The 21,719-nt window shown below is 37.5% G+C and overlaps 6 protein-coding genes across 8 annotated transcripts in view; all 6 read right to left on the minus strand.

Moving 5' to 3' along the window:
- On the minus strand, positions 1,059-2,245 carry LOC104728975. Its single transcript, XM_010447880.2, has one exon. The coding sequence runs from the start codon at positions 2,243-2,245 to the stop codon at positions 1,109-1,111; it is 1,137 nt and encodes a 378-aa protein (XP_010446182.1). The 3' UTR covers positions 1,059-1,108.
- On the minus strand, positions 2,793-3,863 carry LOC104728976. The gene has a single exon (XM_010447881.1). It carries the CDS (start codon positions 3,861-3,863, stop codon positions 2,793-2,795), a length of 1,071 nt encoding a protein of 356 aa, XP_010446183.1.
- On the minus strand, positions 5,542-6,688 carry LOC104726432 (RING-H2 finger protein ATL63-like). The gene has a single exon (XM_010445296.2). It carries the CDS (start codon positions 6,612-6,614, stop codon positions 5,658-5,660), a length of 957 nt encoding a protein of 318 aa, XP_010443598.1. The 5' UTR covers positions 6,615-6,688; the 3' UTR covers positions 5,542-5,657.
- Positions 9,495-11,279, minus strand: LOC104726433 (ran-binding protein 1 homolog c-like). Its single transcript, XM_010445297.2, has 4 exons — positions 11,032-11,279; positions 10,779-10,930; positions 10,555-10,680; positions 9,495-9,994 (listed from the first exon to the last, which is right to left on the minus strand). Exons 1-4 carry the CDS (start codon positions 11,181-11,183, stop codon positions 9,774-9,776), a joined length of 651 nt encoding a protein of 216 aa, XP_010443599.1. The 5' UTR covers positions 11,184-11,279; the 3' UTR covers positions 9,495-9,773.
- Positions 13,774-15,796, minus strand: LOC104726434 (protein PMR5). Its single transcript, XM_010445299.2, has 5 exons — positions 15,324-15,796; positions 14,894-15,065; positions 14,606-14,784; positions 14,352-14,510; positions 13,774-14,248 (listed from the first exon to the last, which is right to left on the minus strand). The coding sequence occupies exons 1-5, from the start codon at positions 15,701-15,703 to the stop codon at positions 13,915-13,917; spliced, it is 1,224 nt and encodes a 407-aa protein (XP_010443601.1). The 5' UTR covers positions 15,704-15,796; the 3' UTR covers positions 13,774-13,914.
- Positions 16,185-21,719, minus strand: part of LOC104726435 — a 5,966-nt gene continuing 431 nt past the window's right edge. The window contains exons 2-10 of one of the 3 annotated variants that reach the window (XM_010445302.2): positions 18,957-21,065; positions 18,740-18,863; positions 18,562-18,653; positions 18,165-18,409; positions 17,982-18,068; positions 17,758-17,857; positions 17,458-17,653; positions 17,172-17,289; positions 16,185-16,522 (exon numbers count right to left, since the gene is read on the minus strand). In XM_010445302.2, coding sequence (XP_010443604.1) covers positions 16,429-16,522; positions 17,172-17,289; positions 17,458-17,653; positions 17,758-17,857; positions 17,982-18,068; positions 18,165-18,409; positions 18,562-18,653; positions 18,740-18,863; positions 18,957-21,065 — 3,165 coding nt within the window. In that variant the 3' untranslated portion in view covers positions 16,185-16,428. Of the gene's footprint in view, positions 16,523-17,171; positions 17,299-17,451; positions 17,654-17,757; positions 17,858-17,981; positions 18,069-18,164; positions 18,410-18,561; positions 18,654-18,739; positions 18,864-18,956; positions 21,066-21,719 lie in introns of all 3 variants that reach the window. The other 2 variants (XM_010445301.2, XM_010445300.2) reach the window with 2 other exon arrangements.

A 21,719-nucleotide genomic window follows, 5' to 3' on the forward strand; every position in this document is an offset into this window, starting at 1 on the left:
AAGATGGAAAACAAAAGTTGCTTATTTGCGTTAATAACCCCATTTTTTCAAGTGGGTAAGATATATGTCTTGGAGAAAGATAAAAGTGGATAATCAAATTGTAAAGGAACTTCCTTTCTACATTGTTTCAAAGAGGAACAAAATATCAGAAAGCTCTCAAGGAGTCCAACAATGGACATTCCTCATCCACAAAGGGTTGTTGTTCCCTCCCCTCTACAAGCAACATTATGAGAGGATGCATTCTTTTGGTTCTGTTTTGAGAGATACCGAGAAACTATGCGATGTTGGTTCTGTTTTGAGACAATAATATTTCAGTATTTTGATATATGAGCTTAAATGTGGCATGCTTTGTTTTTGTTTGCTATATATTTTTGAAGGGATTATTTCTTGTTGTGAGTCTACATGGACATAACTTAATTTTTTTCTTTCTCTTATGTGTCTCCTAAAGATTATTTCAGTCACTGTTTTTTTCATCATGTAATTTGGTTTGGACTCTTTAGAGCAGAGGAATGACACAATTAGCTTCTTTATGGTGTTGATGGACATTGGACTTTGTAACAAGTTGTTTGGCATCATTAACAACTTGTTTGAAGATTATTGCCAAACAAGTTGTTTTGTTGAAAAAATAAGAAGATTAATAAAACAAAAATAAGAATTTTCCAAAATTTATTGAACCATATAATGTTACTCACAAGGGTCATTTATATTATACATATTCATAGGTCAAAGGTTCGAACATTGAAAGTTCAATTAAGGGCGTAGTAGTCTTGGCTCTTGCGTCTTGTATTGTACAGTTTTTACAAGAAAGAGACAGTTGATTCAAGAGGGATATAGAAATAGGTTCACCTTTGTTGGAAAGCTTATCAACCTCATCACTCACTCCCACCGATTTTGTTTTCTTCTTGGCTTCCCATTCTGTGAATAGTTTAACTTTTGTCTTTGGGGAAGAATTGAGTTAATGTGAGAGAATTCAGGGTTATGACTAAAATAAAGTACAAAGAGTGTTAGAATAAGCAATCGAGATCAAAACGAAGAGAGCTTGAGATTGTAAAAGTAGATTTGTTGTTTGAATGGTTTAAAAGAAAAGACAAGACTCCAGACTTTCAAACTAACTCAGATCCCAGCTATTAGTCTTTTTTTTTTGAGGTGGAATATGGTAAGGGGCCCCGAGTCCGTCTCTATAAATTGTACTATGGATGATACATCTTTGATACCGATCCAGACTGACATTTGCTGATTCGTCGACATCCAAGACTCTGACTCCGTTAGAGGACATGCCGGAAAATGAGCTAGCAGGGACACAAAAAGGTTCGGACTTTGAGAGGAAAATGACGAGGCCTCCGATGTCTTGAGTGAAAACAGCGTTTCCTTGCTCGTCTATCTTGAACACCATTAAAAACTCTGTTTTCATTTTCACAATACCCTTGAAGATCTTGACGGTCTTCTTGTACCTCTTGACCAAGAAAGTTTCACTGGTGGTTCTTGACTCCACCAAGTGCTCGCTTGCGTAGCACGAATCCAGAAGGTCCCGCTTGGCCTTTGTCAGCTTGGGAAGGTTTTGAAACCGCAAGCTTTGCAACTTTGGGTTCTTGCTATGTTTGTGGAGATCCCATGATCCGATGAGGTGTCCGCCAGATCCAGGTATGCTTAACATGATGTCATCCTTGTTGGAAAACATCACAGGGGAGGAGAAGAAGCAGGGGTTTTCAATCGCGATGTTGATCCACTCGGGGTTACTTTGAGCGGGTCTGCAAAAGCTGAGTTGGGGTCCTAAAAACTTTATAGCCACGACACAGTCTTCATCCTCAGGAGAAGATGAGGACATGGCGACGTTGGTGACAACTTTGGTTTGGCAATGAGGCAGGGTTACAAGAGGAGGCAGAAAAACGCGTTTTGGATCTTTATCCGATGCAACCGGGTTTAGATCATCTTGAAGACGCACTATGCTGCTGTCGTCCTCCAAAGTAGCTACCCAACCATGGGATGACCCGATCGTTATCGTTACATCTTTATCCACCAACTCCAGAGGCACCTTCTTTTCCAAATGGGTGTATTTACTTTCAGTAGCATTCCAAATGACGAGTTTCCCGAGATCTGCTCCGCAAGGTTCAGCGCAAATGATGGAACAAGGAGGGGTTTGTGTCAAGGAAGTTGAGAAGCCATTGTTAGGGAGAACAGGAGATGATCTTACCAAAACAGGTTTCTGGAAGCAGAGCTTCGAGAGTTGGTTGAGAAGCAGAGACATGAATAATGTTATTAACGCAAATGATCTTCTCCACCAAAAAGGCACCACCATTAATACAAAAGGAAGTGACTTGCTGACCACGTATCCCTTCTCCAAATTAATTATTGTCTTTTTGGATATTTTCCTTTACTATTATAATTCCTTTTCTGCAACTATACCATAAATCTAATTAAAATTTGCAACTTCCCTTTTCCATTTCCTCCTTTTGTTGAATCTTTTATTCGGTCTTGGATACTGATCATAACATTAAGTTCTGGAATGATACTGATGTTCATGTAGTGATATATATATATCCCTATTACTTTGCTCTCACTTATTCACTCATTCTGTTTCATGTAAAAATGTATATAGAAGTCACCTTCTTCCTTTTAATTATTTATTTGATGTTATCAATAAGAATGAAATGTGAGCAAAGCTTCTCCAGGAGCATATGCAGAGAACAATAGAACATAAGATTTGGTGTTTGAAAGGTTATTTTAGTTTTTTTTTTTTTAAAGATAAGACTCTAGACACGAACTTAATAGTAATTCCACCTGGTGCGATAGTGTTAAGTGGAAGACTGACGTCTCTTCCATTTTGGATCAGCCAGCTTGATATTTCTCCTTTCGTCGACGTCATTGATTTTAACATAGTTAGGTCGACACAAGCAGAGGCGGGTGCTAAAAAGGTTACATAAAGCTTCAGAACTTGTGACGTAAATGCTTTGATTTCCGATGTCTTCAGTGTAAACAGCGTTTCCTTCTTCGTCTATCTTGAACACCATTACTGCTTCTGTGTGCATTCTCGGAATACCTTCGATTATATTGGCGGTTTTCTTGTACAACTTAACCATGAAAGTTTCACCCGTGATTTCTGACTCTACCAAGTGTTCGCTTGTGTAGCACGAATCCAGAAGGTCTCGTTGCGTCTCGGTCATCTTGGGGTTCTGAAACCACAACCTTTGAAACTTGGGCTTCTTGCTATGTTTGTGGCGATCCAATGATCCGATGAGGTGGCCTCCAGATCCTGCTATGCGAAACATGCCTTCTTTCTTGGAAAACATGACAGGGGAGGAGAAGAAGCAGGGGCTTTCGATTCGGACGTTGATCCACTCGGACTTACTCTGAGCCGGTCTGCAAAAGCTAAGTTGGGGTCCCAAGTACTTGACAGCCACAACGCAGTCCTCTTCCTCGGGAGAGGAGGACATGGCCACATTGGTGACATATTGGGTTTGGCAATGAGGAAGAGTTACAAGAGGTGGCAGCAAAATGCGTTTTGGATCTACTTCCGTGTTCATATTCATATCTCGGAGACCCAACACGCCGTCCTTCAAAGTAGGTAGCCATCCATTGGATGATCCTATCGCTCCCAATTCCCTAAACAACTCGTCACGCATCTTAGCATCATTCTCCCACCTCTTTTCAAACGCTTCTAGGGAAAGGTGGACACCATCACCAGGCATCGTAGTAGTGACTCTTCCGCGATCCCCTCCACAAGGATCAGAACAGATCAAGACACCAGGAGGATTTAGAGTCAATGAAGTTAAGCCATTGTTAGAGAGAAGAGGAGGAGCGGATCGTACTATTACAGGTTTCCGAAAGCATGGTAGCTTCAAGGGCTGTTTGTGAAGCAGAGACATGAATGAAAAGCAAGAGAATTTGAGAAGGAAAACCAAATTCCTAATCAACGAATTGGTGGTTTTGTTCTCCAACTACAAAAAACCCTACACGCACCTAATACAGTGGAGGAAATGACTTGCTCACCAAGTTATTGATATTTCCCATAATAATAGCTCTTCTTTTTTCGGATCGGTTCTCCAGGCCAATACCATATGTATAAGATTCTCATTAACTTTTTTTTCTTTTGTTTGTTAAAAGATATTCTCATTAACTTCCAAGTTGACTTTTTTATTTCCTACTTAAAATTCTAAGCCGCTCAAATAATATATTGTCTGGTTGGTTGGTTCGAAGTTCCAACATCTTCAATAATCTCTTTCATCCAAGCACAAAGAAGATGGAATCCATATGCCATGTCCTAATATGCAAGTGACTACAACTTTTATCTCACAGATGCTAAATTTTGTAGTCTACAAGAAAGCATATTTACACATGCTAAATCTTGCTTACAATAGGTAAAAGGGCTTGACTGTTCCGCTCGAGGAAGCCTCTTCTGACAGGTCGTTCTGGTGGCTGTCTTAAGACAATGAAGCAACACGAGGAAGACGGCAAAGCTTGTGTTGTTGGATTGAATGATTATGAAAGAGAAAAAATTCAGAAGAAACAACAAGAAAAGAAAAGAAGAAGAAGCCAATAAATTAAATGGGCCTTGAGATGGGCTTTTATAAAAAAAATTTAGCACGAATTATAATGTTACTCACAAGGGTCATTTATATTATACATATCCTTAGGTCAAAGGTTAGAACATTGAAAGTTCAATTAAGGGCGTAGTAGTCTGGCGTCTTGTATTGTACAGAATTTACAAGAAAGAGACCGTTGATTCAAGAGGGATATAGAAATAGGTTCACCTTTGTTGGAAAGCTTCTCAACCTCATCACTCACTCCCACCGAATTTTGGTTTCTTCTTGGTTTCCCATTCTGTGAATAGTTTAACTTTTGTCTTTGGGGAGGGGAAGAATTGAGTTAATGTGAGAGATTTTAGGGTCATGTCTTAGATGTCTAAAATAAAGTACAAAGAGTGTTAGAATAAGCAATCGAAAAGTAAACTTTGAAAACAACCTCTAAGCTCATTATATGGGAAATCAATACTTTGATTGATCACTAAAAGGTTATATAGATTGTGGTCATTATATAGTTAACGTTTCTCGTAATTCATCACTCGTTTTATATTATTTATCTCTTTGTTCTATGATCGATGATGTAATGTACATGAAATTGACTAGTCTTAATAAAACTGCAAAGCATGGTGTCCTACTGAATATGAAACTGTATATGGAAGGTTGAAGAAGAGGCCAAAAATAATGGAAAATACAAAAGCATAACTTTAAGTTTGCAACAATAAGTTAAACAGTAGATGCTTTTGATCCCCCAAATGAGAAGTGAGTGATGTAGGCCTCTGAGATTCTCTCTCACATTTTTTCACTGTTGCTTTCTATGCTTTTTTCATTTCTTCGAAGTTTTTAATAATTTTTCTTACTTTTTTCGCATCACAACTCTTGATTTTACATGGGATCCAATTGAGAAATGATAACATAATTATAGATTACATGGCCTTTGCTTGCACAACTATTTGATGACATAATTAACAAACGTCATGATGTAATCACTAATCATAATCTCATAAGATTCAACCAAGAGAGCTTAATCAAATAGATTACCTCTTTTGGAGAGGCTTTTTGGTTATTCACATTCCATTTCCAAAACTGTTCACAGCACAACATTTTTTCTCATTAATCTATAATAGTATATAATATTGTTTACTTAGACGAATCTTGCGTCGCCGACGGGAACACTTTGTTACGCTCCGATCTACTACTAGTACTACTACAACTTAACATCCTCATCAACGAACTTGACGCTGATGACGTCATTGACATTGACCTCCGATCACCTCTTGATGATCCTCCACCGTCCATCTCCTCCTCATCATCGTACACTTCAATTCTAACCTCTCCTTCTCCAACGCCGTTACGGTCTCCGTATCCGTCGTCAACCCCTGTTTTGTGATCATCATCTTCGATCTCAGCAAGAGACAGTGAGAATCTCCGATCGTCTTCTCCGGATTGAGACAGTTGCAATCTAACCTCTGTTTCTTCTTGGACTACGGCGTCAACGGACGGCTTGAGGTTGTCTTCAACGGAGGCGGCGAGAACAGGGGAACGACAGAGAGGACACGTGGAATGAGAAGACAACCACATATCTATACACTCTACGTGAAACCCATGTCCGCAGTTTCTTAGCTTTCTTCCAAACTCTCCAACTTCCCACAAACCAAGACATATCACACACTCATCTTCTTCATCTTGATCCTCGTCATCTTCGTAAACGAACAGAGGAATCGAAGATATCACTGACAGATCCAAACCTTTGTCATCGTTTGTTGTAACGGCAGCTGCAACAACAGCAGGAGTATTAACTCCTCCACCGTCGAGTGGGAGAGAAGGTATGATTCTTGTTGTAGTCACTGTTCTTCTCCGGTTACTACGTCGTCTTCTCCGGCGGCGTCTAGCGGCTGAGGATAAATCTTGATGAGAGGGAGACCAGAAAAAGCGAGCGTAGAAATGGAGAAGCAAAACGAAGAGGACGACTAAGAGGAGGAAGACGAGAGCAGCTAAGAGGACATTGGAGTTGTAAGAAGATAAGATCTTGAGGAAGTTTGAGAGACTGCTTTTAACACTCATTGAGCCGTCTTCTTCTTCTTCCCTCATAATCATCTTTTTGCTTATTCAGAGACTTTTCTTTTGTTTCTCTCTTGGATCAGCTCATTATGATTTCTTTATTTGTTTTGAGAGTTAAACTATTTATATATGTATAACTATAAAGTAGTCAAGTGTATAGTATAGGGGAAATCAAAATCACGACGTATAAAAAAATACTAAAACAAATAGACAAATATTGAGAACAAAATAAATAAATAGATTAGTAGTCAATTCTCATTTATTTTATAAACCCATAAAATCAGGATATTTGGTCTACAATAAATTTATAAAATTTAAGAATATTTGAAAGAAAGTAACTCAGTCTCGAACCAATTGTCTTCCAGTTTGTCAAATATATGTACTATTATATGGATTACACATTGCAATGCATAATCTTTGTTTGGAATATTGATGAAATGTGATGTGTAGAAGTACTAGCAGCAGCTGGGAAAGTTGTGGGCCTTTCGTCTTTTAGTGTGTGCTGTGGTTGCAACCAAAATAATAGAGTTGGAGGAGGTTGTGAGTTTAAAAGAAAGGGTGGGGTTTGTTTTTGTATCTTTCTATCAACTATGATTTATATTGAATCAATCTGTTAGATATATAATCCTATTTAAGTTTTATTAAAATGTTTGATCTATACACTCACATCTATCTAGGTTCAAACCCTACACATTCCTTATCACTAAACAACTAACAAAATAGTCTCAATACATCAGGTAATCTCCTATATTGTCATTTAGTATTAGAAAAAAATCAAAAATATGTCATATAACGCATTAGAACAATTTATCTGATTTCTTTAAAGATTTGTTTAATGTTCTTTTCTCATCGCTTACATTCTTTCATAAGAAGATCAGAACATATCCCCTATAAATCGTGGAAGAATCGGAGAATTTTGTTTGTAGTCGCAAGAATAATTAAATTATACGTAAGATGAAGAAGTAAACAAATAAGACTAAAGAATAATAGAAGAGAAGTAGGTAATGGAGGTCACATGAAAGTTAGCTTAGAAAAGAAGGCAAGTAGGGAGATATACGGGTAGATTTAACGTGAACATAAAGCAAAAGTAGAAGACGAGGAACGCTATGCAATTTTTTCATCAAATCCTCTTTACACGTTTCTCTATTAATCAAATCTTATTCTAATACTACTATTGTTCTTCGTTTAAATAAAAAAGAACATATCGTATTATTGTATCATATCTTTATATACGTGCGAAATATATATATTCGATGTTCACAGGACCTAACCACGAGGAGCCGAGGATGGTCTTTGATGAAACTTGCAAAATCTTTAAAATTAAGTGACTCCTCAAGGCCACGGAGTTTACCCAAAAAAAAAGAACAAATTCCCATATGACTTTTTAGTGACAACTTGTTGTTCACTTCTCAAATAAGTTATAGAGTAATAGAATTAGGTTTCTTAACTTTCGGGTTGGCTGTGGGCACCTTTGATAAATCTCTTTTGCTTGTGCTTCAGAGAAGAGGTTTTCTTGCATCTTAAGACTAGTATTTTGTAAGGTTTAAGCCTAGTAGCCTATGCTTTTAGTTTACGGGCTCGTCCTCTTTCGTTTTAGGTTTGAGTTTTTCGGTTTTGTTTTAAGTATTTTCTTCTCTTGGATAAGATTTAGACTCCGAAGAATTCTTGTTTTCCGCCGGCTTAGACTCCAGGGACATTTATGTCGTCCACCGGCTTAAATTTCTCTTTTTTGGGCTTTGTATTTCACTTTGGTACCAAAACTAGTTCATTAATAAAATTTGAGATGACAAAAAAAAAAGTTTCTTAACTTTCGATTAGCTAAGGGTCAGACATGTTTCCATATATGTATATACAATATCAGAGTTTTCATTATTTTTTTTATTTTTTTTTGCATTATTTCACATATAAGTGGAGGTATAGCACTTGAGTGGTATAATAATTGTTGTCAATAGGTGTGAGAGAAAATGACACACCTTGAAAATGGCAGTCATGGAAATAATAAGGAAGATATAAATGTTAGATAGGTGAGTGAGAGGTCTGTGAAGGATTTAGAGTCTATGAACTTTATTGACCAAAATAAGGATTTGCAGTTGCCAACAGCACCTACTCCTTATTTTGGGCCTTTTTTTTTCCAACTTCCAAGCATTTAGCCTTCTTTACTTCTTTTTTACCTATCTTTGTTTGGTCATGTTGTAATTGTTAGCTTTATGCATTCAGTTCCTCCTTTTGGTTTGGTTCGAGTATCTTGAATATTTCTAATTTTGGAGAAATGGGTCGACATTTAGGGGGTTTTTAGTTTTAGCTTGGATAATAGATCATATAGTAAACAAAATTAACTGTAGTTACGATTATATCTTAATAGTATTCTTTGCATATATCTAACTAAAATGTGATTTAAGGATTTTATTTTTTAAACTACTATCAAAACTTGGTTCAGCTTTGATTTAATGAATTTTGTTTCGGCCTGGTTTGGGTTTTCGCCATTAATAGTAGCAAGTATAAGTGTATAACAGTTGACTACAATGTACAATTGTATGTAAGAAATAGTTACCTCTTACATCAAACCATTAATAAACTATCATATAACCAGTTACTAGTGGTAATGTGAAGATGAAATTGAAAGAAAAAAACACAAGTGTACTTTAGAAATGGGACATAAAAGATGCAATTAGAGATATGCAAGGTAGCAGGAACAGCTCATAGTCAGAAGGAAATAAATGGAGATAGATAAGTGCTTAAAACATGGTTTTATTGTGGTGGAGCCTTTCGTATTTTTTTGGGTTTAAAGCTTTATGGTCCAATAACTCTACTGGCTCCTAAACTAACTAACTAGTTTTCACTTTTCAGAACCACCACATTACTATCCCCTTTTTTTGCTGCAACACCAACATGTATGTCATTCACGAAAGTCGAATCTAATGGTCAATCTATATCGGATGATTTATGAAATAATCCGATGAGAAATACTATAAGAGACCACACAATAGTCAAACACTTACAACAACATTAAAAAAACAAAAGATGATAAGATTCTCATTCTCTAACACAGCGCGCAAAGACTCAAAAAAACTTTGAGAGATGACAATGGAGAATGACTCCTTTTGAAGCTACCATCATGCTCTCAGTGCCAAGTATATATATATTATATAAAACAGACGCAAAGCACTTGTGATCCCAACAACAACCACTTTTAACTCAAGTGCTCACCTCTGTTTTCTTCCCTTCTTCCTCCTTTGTATCTTTCTCTTCCTTTGCAGGGCTTTTTTCTTCTGCTTCCTTGGCTTTCTCCTCGCTTTTCTTTTCTTCAACCGAGAGATTCACTATTAAATCAGCAGCTTCATCGCCCTCTTTGCTCTCTTTACCTAGTTGCTGGCTTTCAGCAATCTCAGTGAACTTCTCCATAAACGTTTTGCAATCTGTTGATGCAACACTATCAATTAGCCACAGGAGAATCTAAAACCAAAGAGTTGACGCAGACTACGACAAGTGGTAGAAATGCAAAATGCCTACTCTTGCAAATGCCAACTCTCACAGCAAAGCAGAGTAACATAATCTTACATCTAATGTAAACATAAATACGAATATGGTAGTTGTTAATATCTAACAGATCACATAACCATTTTGTTTCATGTCTAGTGATAAGATCAACAACCTCAAGAAACCAACTGAGTCATGGACAATGGCAGTTACACCTTCACAAGTCATCTACACAACTATGTATCCCTGAATCTACATAACGAAGCAACATTCTAAGACTTTTTAAGCCCCGACACTACAAAAGCAGAACGGTTCTTGTTTTGAGCTGTCTATAAAGGACTTAATGAAAGGAAAAGAGACTTCAATCATCACAACTAAACTCTTCTAAATGGTAATTTTAAAAACTCCACTCAGACTCAACAAGCACGAATTACGACTTGAACAAAACAAAATGTAACCACATCAACAAGTACGCAGGGGATTCCACAAGCAAACTTACTCTCAATAGAAGCAAACCTAATGCAGAAAAGCTCATCCTTCAACTCGCCATCGGAAAAATCAGTAGCGTGCCATAAACAAGACTTTTCATTACCACTATGTTCCTGAACAGTCATCCCAGACGAAACTGCACAAGAAATAAAACACACAATCCCACACAACTTTTAGATACACAAAACAAGAGAGAAACACAGAAATGAGAAGAAGGTTACTAGCGAAACATACTGAGGTGATTGGCACAGATCTTTAGGGTTTTAGACTGTCTCATAACAAGCCGAACTTTGCCAGTCTGCTTATGCTTTAATAGCTTAACAGTTCCAGCTCCTCTCTCCTTCCATTGGTTCCCTTCTTTATCGAATCGATACATCTTCGATTTCCTACAGATCAATTACCACAACAAGACATCTCAATCAAACTCCGCGACACTAAACCTAACCAGAGCAAAGATATCGGAACGAATAGAGTAAGAGAAACATACAGATCGAGGACAGCGTCTTCATCTTCTTCGCCGGTGGAGACAGCAACCTCTTCAAGCCTAACGATCGGAGCGACCTGCGCTCCGGTGTCTTCATCTTCGTGGACTTCGGTTTCCTCTTCGCGGTTCTCACGCTCTGGCTCAGTGCTCGCCATCTTGGAACTGTGAAAAAGTGAGTTGGTCTGCTTTTGCAACTTTGGTCGTTCAGTTGTGGGAGAGAAGAAGTTTTGAGAACGGGGAGAACCAGAAGAAAAAAGTCGAGGGTTTTTAAAACTTTATAACCCAAAGTTAGGCTTCAGATTTATTTATTGGGCTAATAGGCCTTAAACATTGACCATTTAAGCCCATTAAGTCACTAATTCGACAATACGTACTTGATTTAATTTTGATGTATAAAATCATCCCCAATCAAATACTGTCTCTCCTTCGTAATATACTATGTTTTACAGGTTTTTCTTTGTTTCATAATATAAGATGTTTTCAACTTTCTAGACAATTTTTAGATTACTTTTATATTTTCTTATTGTTTTTTTATGCAGTCTTGTTTATAATTGGTTGAACTTTTGTAAAGTAGTTATTTCTTAATATGTGTGTTTTCACTCAAAACATCTTATATTTTGAAACGGAGGGAGTAGCTCAAAGTGAAGCCATTTTAGATGATCGACGACACTGAAGGAAGAGAAGAAGACAATATGGCTAAGGAATGCCACAGCACAAAAATGCATAAAGCTGATGTATCTTATTTCCTGGAAGTATTATACATTCTCTAAGATAACTATAAGAGTGTGTGCATATATTATCTTTTTATGTAGATGCTCATGAATGATCTCCATCCTTGACGCATCTGTTTTTTTCTTGGTTTTTGACTGCCTTCTGTCATTGTTTTTTTTTTACGCTTTATATCTTGAAAATTATCACTTATGTAGTTATGTACTTTGTGTGTATTGTGTGGATGACATTTGATAACCATGATAGAATTGTGAATTGTATACAAAATATACCATCCGGATTAAAAATAGTACATAACGAAAATCAATAGTATGTATATATGAACATTTTGGATACAACACAAGTACAGTAACATATTACACAAGTACATAGGACTGCCACAATTAGAAAGTACAGAGCAGGAAATTGATTTCCTTGAATTCTTTTATAATTTCTTGTATCCAATTTTGCCTTGTGTTTAAAGTACCGTTGCTATGATCTTTACATATGGTACGTAAACACGTTTTCCATTGACGATAATGATAGGTTTCTAGTTTTATGAAAATCTTTCAATCAAAGTCCGATATCAGCCGAGACGATTTTTTTAATTAAGTCACAAAAGAATTCTGATGACAAAAATAGATTCCAGGTATAAAGATAAACGAAGCTACGTGTTTCTGCTGTTAGAACTACCAATTGTACCATTTGAACCATATTCGTGTTAGTGATACTTATGTAACAGTATGGTCAACAAGCAAAGGCAAAATGATACGAACGGGTATTGGGTGGTGTGTCAGATTAAATATGAAACATCAACGGGATTAAATCCTCAGACAGGGATAACTGTATTCTTCATATTTGTGCTCATCATCCACAACCCAATTACCCAAACATCCTTGTCAATTTCTAAAATCAAACGACAACATGGTATTTAAAAAACCAGACAGAAGCCTTAGAACGTCCTTTAGTCAACACCATTATAACATGAACATCATATTCGTGTTTTGTGAAATGTATTATGTCAGATTACAAATCAATCATCAATGGGATTAAATCCTCAGACAGGGATAACTGTTTTTTTTTATATTTGTGCTCATCATCCACAACTCAAAGCTATATTCTAGTAAATTTCATAAATCAAGATTAGTAAAAAACCCAAATAGAAGCCTCAGACCGTCCTAGTCAAGAAGATAATATTTCAACACTGAAAATTTCAGTAACCATTATATCTAATCTTCATCAGCCTCTCTCTTATCATAATTAAAACAAAAACCACCAAGTACCAAGAAAATAAAATTATAATAAGATCTCAAAAAGAAAGAAGAACTCAGTCCCTTAGATGTTCATAATGAAATGCGATCATTACCGCAATCATTACAGGTCTGTAAATTGACTCATCACTGTTCTTCCAAAACAATCTATATAACAAAAACTAAATCCGGATACTAAAGTATAATTAATATAGCTGCTTAAGTGTGTTTTCTCCCCACATCAACATCAAACGAGATTGTATAAATACAAAATCACTGAAGATATATTAGGGAGAATATATATAAAAATAACGAAAGCAACACGATTAATTTTGCTTCAAGGGAACGAATCATATGGGAACGAACAAATCCACATAGACTATCTGATGAAGCCAATTCGGAAACCGTGAGAAAAACACTAGAGAACCAAACCAAGAGACCCAGTAACAGTACAGAGAACCCCAAAACTATGAAAACTACAGAAGCTTCTATGTGAACTGACTTCTTTTATCGATTGCTTGCTGGCTGCTAAGACCCTAGAAATCGACTTGTTGATCTGTCTATGCAATTGAACTTCCTCTATTTATATAACAAGAAAGGTTCTGGGAAAGAAGAAAAAAAAACCCTAAAAGCTTTTCACTAAGCCCATTGAGTATATTTAAAAAGGCCTAATAAGGTTATGTTAATTTTAGCTGAAGCCTGTAGTAGTGTTTTTGCCTTTTCAATAATGTTGACTTGTTGTTAGTTACTATGCTCTGCTCTGTTGCATGAAATTATTAAGATTAGATCATTAGAAAGATAATTTCCTCAAGAGTTTATACAATTGAAAGCCTCCGTAATCTTAAAGATTCTTTTCGAATGTGCCAAAATATTACTACTAACTGAATACTTTGATGGGAGAAGACTAATAAAAAAAAAAAAAAACAAGCTAATAGAAGAGAATCGTATACAATAACTGGTTCCATGTATCAGGTAGACCAGGCAAACACCAATGGCTACAATCTGACTGGTCTGGTCTAGACCTCTGCGAACCGCTAATGAGACCGCTGTAGACTGACGGATGACCGTCTTTTCTAAGCGAAGAGAGGAGCGTTATGTCGAGAAGAAAAGCCGGATTGTGCATTCCGTGAAGCACTTCAACGATCACTGATCTTAGCTGATCTGTGTATGAACTCACTGGGTAAGCTGCTCCTGTGATTGGTTCTGTTTCTCCGTAGCAGTTCTTGGATCCAGTAGATGATGGTGCCGCCCAGTCACTCGGGCTGATCATTCACAAAACACACATACAAGTTGGTTTCAAAAACATCAGAAGTGGTTCCAAATTTAACAACTTTGAGAAACTGAGAGAGAGATAGAGTGAGTTACTTGTCGTGTGTTGGAGAAATGGAGAGGAAGAAGACTTGGGTTTTGGATCTATCAACGTGGGATTCAACCCAATACGCCCAAGTACGAAGTGCTTTCTCCATTGCGACGAAACGGTCCATGTCTTGGTAATAAGTATTGCCTGATTGAATTAAGTCCCATCTATTTGTTCACAAGGAGAGATCAATGGTATAAGCAAATAAAACACTTTTTGACATTAAAACAAAATCAAATAACTGGAAGTGTTTTTAACTTACCCTTGCATATTTCCAGTGTGGCTCCACCAGTGACCAGTGTTGAAGATGAGGAGATCAGCGTCATGCCATGCGTTAGCATTGCCAGAGATCTCATCCAGTTTCAACACTCGCTTGCCTTGAACAGAGTCTATATCCACCAAGAACGGAGCTTTGTAAAACGACATGGTTATCCCATAATCCTAGACATAAAAAGAACAGTTTCTTACATAGAACCTATGACACAACGTAGTAAGAGACATTGAAGAAGAAGAAGAAGAAGAAGAAGAAGAAGAAGAAGAAAGCATTTACCAAGAATCTGAAGGTGGAGAGAGGAAGGCCTCTCCTCATTTCAATCTGAGTGGAAGGTGCAGATGACATAATGAGGCAGATCAAAGACTCCCATTGATTCTTCCCCAATGAATCACCCGCAAACATTATGGTTTTGCCCTTCATTTTCAATAGAAACTCAGCACCATTGAACCTAATCCATTTGTGTAGACCAGAAATTGCACAATATAACCCACAACATCTCTATTATAAAAACCTGATCTTTGAGCAATCAAAAAAATCTTAAGAGACGAAACTAAAGTAGAATCCTTTCAAATGGGTTCACAAAAAGAATACATTTTGACAACTAAAGTAACTCCAAAATTTCAGATTTCAGATGAACTCGAACCTCTTCAAGATTGACCAATATAACCAAAAGAAGGAAGGAGGAGGAGTAAGTAGATACACATACGTGGGTAAATTGCAATTCTGAGGTTGCCAACGATACTTGAGGTAGTCAGAGTCAGGACGACCGTACATCTGGCAATCGAACTCAGGCTCAACGACGTTGGGACAATCCGACGGTTTATAGAGAGGGTAAGAGCTGTCACGAACCCACGTGCCGAGGAAGAGAGTGCAAGTGCTCTTGTTCCCTTGGAAACCAGCTGATGGTCTGCTCGAGCTGTACTGGTTACCACTACTACTACTACCAGAGCTTCCTCCATGGCGTTTTTTCAAGCTTAGTATAATGGCTGAAGAAGATTGTTCTGGTTGTTGAAGGAAGAGAATAACAAGAAAGAAAATGGCGGAGACTGAGATGCCAGGAAGATGAAGAGAAGAAGAAGAACCCATCTTTTGCTTTAGTCCCCGGAACACAAAACAATAAAAGAAAGCTGTAAAATAATTGAGAGATGGGGAAATAAAAATATCTTAAAGAAAGAAAAGTTTCTTGCTTTGAGATTTTGATTTTGATTTTTTTTTTGGGGGTATCAGTGGTGTTGTCTCTGTGCAAATGGGTATGGGGTCGTTCACGTGGGTCCTCTTACTTCTGTAAATATTTTACAAATTTCGAAACTTGTATTTATTCGTTGATGAAATCTTAAATTTTAAATAAATTAAAAATACAACCTTTGGAGAGAAGAGAAATCTTTAAAACATTGCTGAAGAAATATAAAACTTGTTTCTTTGGTGAAGGGTTTTATTGGATTTAGTTTTCTTCTGCATGTTCACATGATCGATTTTGTTAGATGTCTCAAGGCACCTATAATTGATAGCAATAAATTTGAATAATTTATGATCCACAATTCACAAAGGGCATATAATAATACTTTGCTTAGATTATATTATCAAAGTGTCAGAAGAGAGGTAAGCATTTGTTCCTTCAATTTTTTTTCTTCTTTTCTTCCAATTAACATATTTCGACACCTTTGTGGGGGTTGTGTAACCCAGCTTAAGATTAGTATACACAAACAATAATCGTAAAATCTCAACCTTTCATGCCCGAAGATTCTGAACAGAACTCGTGGAGACAAAGTTGTCTGAGGATGCTCATGCTCTCTCCTTGGAGTGTTCATACTTCATGTTAACCTTATGCGTTTTAACCTCCTTCGTGTGTAACACTTTAAGATACGGTTCCTTTTCAGTAACCCTTCTTCATGTGTTTTTGTTTCCCTGAAAACAACAAAAAAAAATTGTATGAAGTTAATACGATTCATGGATTGTCTAGTCACACAATAAGAAGCCTAATACGTTATCTTTGGACTTCACTAGTTTCCCAGCAGAGTCCAGATCTCTCGAAACTTGTTACTCAATTCGTGTCTGTCATCCTCCTAAACTTATAGATTTTCTCTAAAACAGTTTTATCACACATGTAAAAGCATCAAAACACAGGCACAATTCAATCTCAATCAACATGTTAAGGATCCTTGCTCTCATGGACACTCTCTCCTATTGTACCCTCTATACTTCTATTCCAATTCTCTAGTCACATTCAAAAGCCTAACTCATCATCTTTTGACTCAGCTACTTGCCAAGAATAGTCGACATCTCTTGAAACTTGTTTTTCAATCTTATAATTTAAGGACTTACAGTTATATCCCAGGCGATGTAAACTATCAAGGGCACAACAATACCACCATGTTAAGGATCCTTACTTTTAGGACTCTCCTATTTATAGCCTGATTTCTATTCCAAGTATTTTCGTATCGTTTAATTCTCAGGACTCATGCAAGGACATTTGCATCATGTTATATTATTGATTTTCTCGTTGTGGGTGTTTTTGGATTAGTAAATCATAGGAGTGAGAGTTGGAACATCATACTCTGGTGGATTTTTGGTGGAGCTAGATTCCTCGAGGTGATGTTCTGCCTGATGTATTTCTGATCTATCATCAGAAGCAGAATTGTCTTCAATCCTAAGGATGTCACAGTGTGGTTCACCTAGAGAAACTGCATGATAATGCAGAACTGAAGTTTCAAACCTTATTCAAGATGATTGAGTTTGAAAAGCTTACAGTTTGTAATGATAACGTAGCAAACAAAGGGACTAACCTCATCCGCAAAACAAAATCAAAAACAAAAACAAAAAACATGGTGACTAACCTGTACTTGAAAATGGATCTGCTACGCTGGTCAAGACCTTCAGGCACAATATTGTTCGTCCGAATTCCAAGAAGGTAAATTTCAGAAAGTCTTTCCTTTCGGAGATTGTAATCTTTGTAAATCCAAATGAGTTGATCCATGTGTTCAGCACGGATGGAACAGCAGGCAGGACCAGCCTTTCAACTCCCAAGCCAATGAGCACCTAGAGAACGCAACATTTTCAAGAGAACAGTTAATTGGTCTTCAGGATAAGCAAACAAAGCTTATTGAGCCAAAGGGGGAAGTGTAGTTTTCAACAGTAAACACCTTTTCGAGTTCATTAATCAAAACCCGGCACATGCCGTGCTGGCGGTGCTGGAATCTGGTACCAATAAAGGGCATTTCTGCAACCTTTTTCCCAAAAATTCTGAAAAGGGAATGAACAGAACATGTCAGACTAATATATCAATCAATAGAGGTTTATACAGGCCATTTTTTTTTTTTTTTTTTTTCTGTAATTTAAAGAGACATTTAGGCTTTATAAATCTTACCTGACAGTAGCCATAGCAACAAGCTCGTCATTCCTTTCTAGAAGTACCGTGTAAAATCCACTGAAGTTCAAACGTTTAAATTTTGACCTGCAGTTTTTTTTGAGTTAGGGAGTCTGATGCGAAAGAATGTAATAGAAGGCTGTTACATGTAATACTTAAAGGTATTCCTTGTTTGTCTCTTACCATCTGCTAAAAATAACACCTTCAGCAAGATCTCCTCCACCATGAGGTCTTTTCACAGGCTTAAAAAGTTCATGCATCACATCAAGGGCAACACTGAGTTTGCAGTGATTTTCTGCCATATCCTCAATTTTAGAAGCTTCAATCCCACATGTATTTGGTTCCAAGGACTGCAACAATCTCCAAGTTAAATTCTTCACGCCCACCTCTCTCGGTTTTCCAATAAGCTCACGGAGACTTTCAAATATCTATAAAGACAATATTTTTACGTATGAGCAATGTTGAGTATGGCATGCAATATATCATCTTAACTGCAGCTTTTATTTCTTTTGGCTGCTTTGTTAGTCTTCTGATGGATGTTAATAAACACAAATGGAAGGCGGGATTTGGATTTATGTACCTTTTCACAGTCTTTGCTGCAAAACCACTTTTCTCCCAAGATAGTATTCAATGAAACACCGGCACCATCACAACGCATGCAGCTAGGGTGATCTATATGAACCACATAAAAAACAGAACTCAATATCATTTAGTATATCATGTTGACCTTCGTATTAGCATAGGGAAGAACTCCTTACATTTAAGTTCGCATTGCTTGCAACTGATAAACTTCTCGGCATATTCGCTAGTAACCTTCACAATGATTTTTCCACAGGCACCACAACAACATGATGCACAGAACCAGTCACCATCTGGAACATCCTACAAATTCCAACAAAAACGTGTTAAGAGACCACGAGAAAGAGCAGTAAATTTTAATTACGGTCTTAGTGAAATTAGTGAAAAAGATAAAACCTCCAGCCCAAGACAATTTGCATGGAAGGCGGATGGACATCCATCACAGAGAATCAGTTTGCCGCCATAGTGACAAACGGAGCAAACTACATCGTTCTCCCCTTGACGCAATTTTATCTTCAGAATATTAGGTGGTTGTGCTTTCTTTCTTGTTTTATAGGCTTCTATTTGGCATTCCAAAAGAGATCTTCCATCATCCAGAAAGATATTGGCTGCTGCTCTGCTGGATCCACCACCAGCATGAACTTCAAATCCACTTACGGTGAAAATTTTACGGCAACAACTGCATTTTATACCCTCACGGGTTAGTTTCCCCTCTTTTTTCAGAGTGTCATCCTTTTGGTTACGGTATCGTATAGATTCCCTAGGTAGAATCACATTGTTGTCGATGAGCCAGGAAAGAATACTACGTGGGCTGTGATTTCTTGAGATGGGAGTTATTACCCGCTGCACTCTTCTGCTTGATCGTAACACACGAGTTTTACCACGACCAATTACTCGATTCTTGATATCCATTAACATTCTTGAAGTGTGCCCCCTTCTCATGCTCAGATCGACATTCTGCAAATCTACATTTACTTCTTCCTTCTTGGAGTTATATCTAAGGTTCTGTTTACGCTTACTTTTCAGCTCTCGTATGCCTTGAGCTTTTGTTTTTGGCTCGAGCCTAACACGGAGTGTCTTTTTCTGACCCGGGAAGGCATTTCTGGGACAAAAATGGCGGCTTTCTCTCGTTAAGACCTCCTCGTTTCCTTGCGTTTCACACTCGCGCGAGGTTTCAGCAGACAGTTTCCTTCCTTCACCAAGAGTGACAGTTCTATTACAGGCAGGCAATGCCAAAACAATACATCTAATTTCCTGGGTGTTACAAGTCTGATTTTCAGAAGACAAAAAAGGAGGCTTAGCCATCCCCGGAGTAGTCCAGGATTGATCACGTTGTTTCAATCTGAAACACACTTGACGAAGAGAATGCTCTGTTAGTCTTCCATCTGGTGAGAGGTAGCGAAACCTTTGCCTTCCAGCTTCGTCTACCATATGTTCTATGGTCCATCCCATATACTTAAGATGCTTTCTGACATGTTTGGCTACATTTTGTGACGTCGACCTGATATAGCTTGACACAGCTTGTGGGCCTGATTTAGCAACACAATTAAAAGGATACCAAATTCTAAGTTTCTTGTGCAGTACCATCTTTTTATGAGCGGTAGTAGATTCCTTGCTGGAAAACTCGGTTGCCCTATTGATGTAACTTGCCTCTGATCTTATACCAGAAACAGAAGTCAAGACAGACAAGGACTGGCATCTTTGGCTTACCGTTTTGTAATCTTTATCAATGCAGGAAAATTGTTGTTCTTGTGGAGCATTCACTAGCACACCGCTGAGACAGGTCTCATTAATAACAGCCTGAGAAGCTTCTTTCAAAAGCTTCAACAGAGGGAATCTTTCAGCATCATAGTCATAAAGAAACTGGTTAATGGTGATTCTAAGATTATCATTAATCACCTCCTGCATCAAATCTTCCCATAAATGCCTAGTAGAGCAAGTCCATTCCTGGATCTTCGCAAAACCAATTCTGTCCCGTATGTCATACCAAAGTTGCTTTATGGAAACTGGGAGATAATTATCTTTCTTGTATCTCTCAATCAAATCAAGAAACAGCCATCTCCCACGACACTCCCACATCTCTGTACCCTCACTCCAATCTTGAGTAACACGTAGAGATTGAAGATCAGCATCCAATTCATCACCCAAATCAGGGAAAAACACTCTCCTCCTCTCAGAACCATTGTCGTGGTCGAAAAGGACACCTTCCCACCAAGCTTCACTGAAAAATACATCGACGCAGAGCCCATAGGCAAGCTTCGATTTATCAACTTCCAGTTTCGGAGGCACGGGTCTTAAACGTCCACGGAAAGTATCAGAAACGTCAGTACAATCAGATTCCAACCCTTCTACCACATCCGAAACATCAATAGTTTCCACAAGATAATCAGTACCATCATCAGATAGAATGTTATCATATCTGATACAACGTCGACGTCGCCTTTTGGCTGCAATGACAGTTCCTAAATACCAAGAACCGAGAAACCCTTCCTCAAGACTTCTTACCTAAACATGCCAAACAATTAGAAGCCAAAGCAACATCAACATACAACATTAAACAATTATAGATGGGATAATAAACCTTTACCAAAAACAGATGTGTTAAATAATAAACTCCTCCAAAGCAAGATATACGTTTGCATCAAACATTGAAACTAGAGAAACTTCTAAAAGCTCAATAAAAAGCATAAAAAGCTATCTAGAGACGCAAAGAAAAAATATCAGAACCAAAAGGGATTTCTAATGTAGAAACAGAGAATGCAGCTTTCACAAAAGTGGAATCCACTAATTAGGCTCCTAGTCCTAGATCAACAAAATCCAAAACGTGAAAGTATACTGCAAAACTTTCCAATTCATCAAAGTTAACTACACCAAAACTGATATAAGGTTGCATTAAGAACGGAAACCACAAAAAAAAAAAATCATTTTTAAGTTAACTTCTCAGAAAGCTACGCAGAACCAAAATAGAGAAACAAACAATGTAGCTTTCACAAAAGTCGAATCCACCAACTAGGTTCCACAATCAAACCAAAAACCTTGAAAGAAGAGCACAAATTTCACATCTGAAAACAAAAGGGTGATTAAAAAATCACCGAAATTGGAAAACTCAAAAACCCTATAATAAACCCTACAAATCAAAAGACCCATGTTGGAAACGAA

Source organism: Camelina sativa, chromosome 11 (genome assembly GCF_000633955.1).
Source record: "Camelina sativa cultivar DH55 chromosome 11, Cs, whole genome shotgun sequence".
NCBI classification, from domain to species: Eukaryota; Viridiplantae; Streptophyta; class Magnoliopsida; order Brassicales; family Brassicaceae; genus Camelina; species Camelina sativa.